Source organism: Takifugu flavidus, chromosome 8 (genome assembly GCF_003711565.1).
Source record: "Takifugu flavidus isolate HTHZ2018 chromosome 8, ASM371156v2, whole genome shotgun sequence".
NCBI classification, from domain to species: Eukaryota; Metazoa; Chordata; class Actinopteri; order Tetraodontiformes; family Tetraodontidae; genus Takifugu; species Takifugu flavidus.
The window spans coordinates 3,339,025-3,344,518 of NC_079527.1; the positions used below are offsets into that span (position 1 = coordinate 3,339,025).

The 5,494-nt window shown below is 46.1% G+C and overlaps 1 protein-coding gene across 1 annotated transcript; it reads right to left on the minus strand.

Annotated features, from left to right (window-relative positions):
* Nucleotides 1–158: 158 nt before the first annotated feature.
* On the minus strand, nt 159–5,207 carry LOC130529839 (RING finger protein 223). The gene is made up of 2 exons (XM_057040461.1): nt 4,936–5,207; nt 159–1,900 (listed from the first exon to the last, which is right to left on the minus strand). The coding sequence occupies exon 2, from the start codon at nt 1,869–1,871 to the stop codon at nt 1,185–1,187; it is 687 nt and encodes a 228-aa protein (XP_056896441.1). The 5' UTR covers nt 1,872–1,900; nt 4,936–5,207; the 3' UTR covers nt 159–1,184.
* Nucleotides 5,208–5,494: the final 287 nt, after the last annotated feature.

A 5,494-nucleotide genomic window follows, 5' to 3' on the forward strand; every position in this document is an offset into this window, starting at 1 on the left:
GTTGAATCCAGAGTCTCTTTTGGAGGTGGGAACGTCTTCATTTTTTACTGTTGATTATGATAACTGGGACATGCAGGACGACAATTTTAATGCTTCCAAATGTTCGATAGAAATGGCGCTTCACCACACTGTAAAGAAAAAGATGGCAGGAGAAAAACACTGGTCAAAAAAGATTTTTTATTCAACACCTGCGACATTAAAAAAACAAACACTTGATTTGCAGACTTTAAACACGTGAATCTTGTTCAGCACAAATATCGTGATTTTTATTTTACAGCATGACTGGACAGTTTCACCCTGGCTTCTAATGGTTAACATTTCCTTGAAACCCAAACAAGCTTTAAGGAAGTAAGGTCTTTTATGATGGACGCTCGAATGAGTGTAGGACTCACTGCCTCCTGATTAAACATTTGTCTCGAGGCAGGAACTGAGAAATGCCTCAGAAGTCTGACGCACCGAGTTCAGGGGCAATTAAAGCCGACTGGAGCCGAGATCTTAATTTCGTCACATTTTCGTTTCGGGTGAGGAGGAAATGACAAATCCGAGATCGCCGACTCTGGCACCCGACCTTGAAAGTTCCGGGTTCCAGGAACAAGTTCAAGGTTTACACCTACTCAGACAGATTTGGCCAATAGATCTAAAGTAAATATACAAGATTAGTAAAATCACGGCCTACAAACAACCCCCCCCCCCCCCCCCCCTTCAGTTCTGTAAACATCATACCAACAAAAAATCGATGTTGACTTTTTGGTCAACACATGGGTCGTACATCCAGAATAATCTGGACTGTTTGTTCTGATCTGTGTGTTCTTCACATTGGTCAGCAGTTCCTGTTGACTCAGCGGACTCCCAGCGACATGGCAAATAAGCGGATCACGTCTCAGACGACAGGAGTTGATTGAAGTGCATAAAATATTCCACATCTGGAACACCGTGCGGTCCCAGTGACAGATCCGTCTCTCGTCGTTTTCGAAAAAGGTCACTTCCATTCGGTGTGATCTGTTGTGACAACAGAATATTCTGGTGAATTTTAGTGCGGCCTGTTGCTCCTGTGCCTGCCTGTCGCACCATGAGACCGTCCCAGTCCGATATCTCAGATTCTGCTGCTCGGGCATTTTCAGCGTTCCCAACCGAACGTCTCTACTTATGTACAAAAGGTGTTTACGCTCTCGGACTTTCAGGTTTTATTCATCGGAGAAGAGATGATGGGCGGTGGTGGTGGCAGCAGTCGGCATTGGGTTGGCGTTCTCTCGACGGCAGCGCATGTTCCCGGTGGTGAAAATGCACTGCAGCGGCCACAGCACGATGACGCAGAGCAGCACGACCAGAACAAGGAAGAGCATGAGCCTCCTCCAATTCCTGGGATGCTCCTGCCAGATGAAGTTCCGAGACGGCCGAGGCGGCGCGTCCGCGGTCTTGCTCGCTCCGATGTCGATGCAGATGCACAGGGCCGTGGGACTTTCCGCTCCCACGCCATCGTTGCTGCTTTTGTAGCACAGCTTCTCACCTTCCAGCCACACGGGCTCCTCCTGCTGCTGGTGGTGAGGGAGCTTGCAGAGGACCTCGTGGCTCGTGGTCAGAGCCGGGGGCCCCTCCTGGGGCAGCATCGTGGTTTGGCGACAGAAGGGGCAGGAGATGTTATTAGAGGGGTTGTCGCTGCCTTGACCTGCTGGCGAGACGGCCATGAGACGCGAGAGGCACTCCAGGCAGAAGGTGTGCGTGCAGTCCAGCACCTTGGGTGTCTTGAAGACGTTGTCATAGACATTATAGCAGATGGAACACTCCGGCTGAGCCGCCACTGACACCTTCCTCTGGGACCCAGTCTCCTGGGTGGCCACCTGCATGTGCCAAATCTGCGGAGTCTGCTCCATCTTCAAAACCGTAGCCCTCTGAAGAAAGACTGAAGGAAGGAAGAGCAGAGGTTAGTGTCGGCACGGGAACGGTCCTGCTGTTCTGAAAGGATCGGCACAAGTAAAGGCAAACTTCAGTCACTAGCTCAATTATAGCAAACTAAGCTCAAATATACGGGGAACTTTAAACCTTAAACCACATTTAGTCAGCGCAGCACACAGGATTTTAAAAGCGGGACAGGATTGTGGGTTTGCCCGTACAAACGGGAAGAATCTGTGAATCTGTGTGGAAAGACGAATAAGTTAAAATGTAGCCTTGGTAACGATTACACGGGTGGGGGTTGACCTCATACTTTTTCCCTCAGCCATCACTCACTAGAATTTGAGCAAACCCGGACTGGATTCAAACCAGTTCACTAAGTATCACTGTCCCATAACCTTCCCATTTACCTTCCGTGTTGGAGTCTAATGTGTCCCACTATGCCTGCTCCCTCTCATCAAGCCTGTTTTCTGGATTGTAACTAATCCATTTAGTATTAGTAATATTTCATCTCTGAAAGTTAGTTAATTTGAGCAGTAGACTTCGGCTCCCCCCCCCCACACACACCTCCTCCCACCTGATTCCTTAACTGATACTAAACTAAACACCAATATAGCAGCAAGTAACAAAAACTGGCCAGTCAGGTCAGGTAACTTTAACAGCAGTTGCTGTTTAACTGAACGCATTAATACCCACAGTTCCATGAAAGGGTCCATTAGTGGCCACTACGCATTTGTACGGTGCTTTAAGAATCAGCTGTCAGGTCATGTCTTTTTTTAAAAAGGATCATTACATGGTAATAACATGTCTGACAGCACGGCGTGTCAGGCGTTCCAGCCCCCTAATATGAAGGAGACTGCGCATGTGGGCTGGTGAGGGGTCGGGACACAGGTGTTTTCTTCTCCGTGTCCTTGGGGCAACTGCACAAAGTCCCTGCTTGTTCCCCACCAAATCGTTCCATCTACCCTTGGAATTCCTGGCCAACCCTCCCTTCTCCATCCCTCCCCCCTCCCTCCTGTCAGTCCTTCTGTGTGTCAGGCTCTCTTTGTCTCCTCTAAACATGCTTCGGGGGGATGAAGACAGATTTGGTTGTATAATTACACCTGTGTTATCAGTTCCAGGCTCTCGCCAGTCACTGACCAAATTGAACTTGTGATGTGAGTTGTGGGCGTTTGCAGGGACTGTCCGAAAGGGTATGCAGTTAAAGTTTACCTCAGGGTGACTGACCTTAGCTCAATGGGGCAGAATGTATACTTTTTTGGGAGGGGGGGCAGGGGGGCATTCAAACATTCTATCAACCTTTTGATTATTTACTGCTCGGTTAAATAGATTTTAAAACATGCCAGAAATATGCAAACCAATAACAACTGTACTGTGTGATCATTTCACTTAAATCAAGTCATTTGTCACCTGTTGGGATATTTAATGTATTAGAACAGCTTGTAGGATCTGAATTGTTTTTTTCATGACCGGCAAGTTCCGTTTCCCTGTCTTATCTACCACATATAAAACATCAGCTCTTGGAAAGCTGAGTTCAAGGTGTTCAAAATGTTTCCCTAAGCCCGCGGCTACATTACCTGAAAAATGAGCTCTGAGTAAACAGTAACCAAACAAAAGGCCCAGCAACAACAAAGTCCCACATTGTCCAACCTGATGAATATTGTTTTGGCAAAAGCCTTGTGACGCGCTCGCGCTGCAGGTTCCTTGAACAGTCAGCAGAAAATATCAGAGGGGTGTTCAACAACAAAGACGGCCTTTATTAAGATGCTGGCACTCTAAAAGAGCCGACCTGTACGCGTCAACGTTTCATTTGGAGCTTATTGTAAGAAAATCTCAATGTCACCAACATAGGAAGCGATCGCTGTGAAGCCTGAAGCATCTCAGAGCTGTCTCATATTGTGACTGTAGCCAGAGGAGGTAGAAGCACATGACCTCATAAGCAACAAAAATATTAAAGGGGCTCAATTTTTTGGCTGAAATGACAAAACTTACAGTTTTTGTCATTTTATCAACATCTTTTTTTAACCTTACATATTAGTGGTTCAAAGTTTGTGACATTTACAAGTTCCACCTATAATCAGTCTAATGTGACCATTAACTTTAGCTTCTGTGAATATCTGCATCTTTATCTGGGACTACTCAAAGATCCTGTTCAAGTTTAACCCATTTTTCTAATTTTGTTTGTCTATGTGAAGGCAAACAGTCTATTTCAGGTTTAGTTTTTATTTGTTGCTTTTTTTATAGAGTTCATTTAGTTTAACAGGTTTAAAACCAGGCTGATACAATTCCAGGGTGCAGCATAACAATCTATAGAGAAGGGATCAATCTATAGGGACTTTGGGCTAAAGATCTCACGTAACCTTGAAATGTTGAGTTGTTGAAGCCAACCCAGAGCAACCCACTGTATAGACCAACTTCATGTGGGAGAAACTTAGCAGTAGTTTGCTTTGACCTTCAGGTTATGGTCTGTACTCAATGTCTGTACTTTTACCTCACATTAGCTCCTTCAGCTGTGAAACTCCTAGTTCACTCAGGAGACCCGCTGTAATTCCTGCATTGTAAATTATTGCATTTTCTCCTTCGCAGCTCAGAGACCTGCAGCATTGTGTCCATCTGGGTGACACTGTGTGTACCTTCATCCTAACCTACATCCCTAATGCTGCCCTACCTGTTCTCAGTGTGAAAAGTCAATGAAACTTGATCTACCTGCTGCTGTTCAAACGGCTTCGCTTTAACCGAACGGGAGTTTGGCTGAGGTGAAAGCAGGTGGAGCATGTGCAAACACAGCCAGCAATGCAGGACAACGCATGCACGCGGGGTCATAACTGAATATCTACGGCTTGTGATGAGATAAGACAGGAAGGGTTGCCAGGGCTCTCTCGCCCTCAGGTTGTGACAGATGAAATCTACCAGAGCGTCTCGCTGAAGGAAATGCTGGAAGATGGATCCATGCCCCTTTAGGCTATTCCAATACCTCTAAACTGTGGTCATGTGAAAAACTGCCCATTGAAAGGGGAAAAGTAGTTGAGCAAAAACTGAGTTTACCTTATTTTTCTTTGTCGAAAGGAGCCAGGTGATCCTTGTTATCTTCAGGAGTCACTCCCTTTGCATTCAAGATGCATCTTCTTAAGAGTTGAAGTCTGAGATACCAGCAGAGAATTTAAGGTTTCAGCCTTTCAGCGTGGTTGAAGTCCTCTGCGCTCCTCAGCGCGTTCTGCTGGAGTCGCAGGTGTGTGTGTTTAATCTTTGTAATAGCTCCGTCAGTTTAGGTCCTCCTTCCTCTGTGTGTCAGTTGGCCGGTATCACCTTCCCTGCTCTCCCAGTTCCCTTTTTAGCATGTTATGCAAATGACTTGATGACAAATGCTTTCTGGAGGTGAGGAGAAGGAGGGGCAGAGGGGAAGGAAACTCCAGACTTTATTCCTATCCCTAGATGTGTTTGGATCTCTCTTAGTCAATTTTTAACTTTCTTCTGTCCCACTGCGCACAAACACAAAGTGGGCCTGATGCCTACAATACTAAACATTCACTTACAGAAAATACACCGGAAACTACGGAAGCCCACGTGGTCTGCAGACCCCCATCTGATTGATTTTACACTCAAA

What these genes read in the sequence shown, in the direction of transcription:
- LOC130529839 (XM_057040461.1), bottom strand. Translation starts at nt 1,871, where the DNA reads ATGGAGCAGACTCCGCAGATTTGGCACATGCAGGTGGCCACCCAGGAG.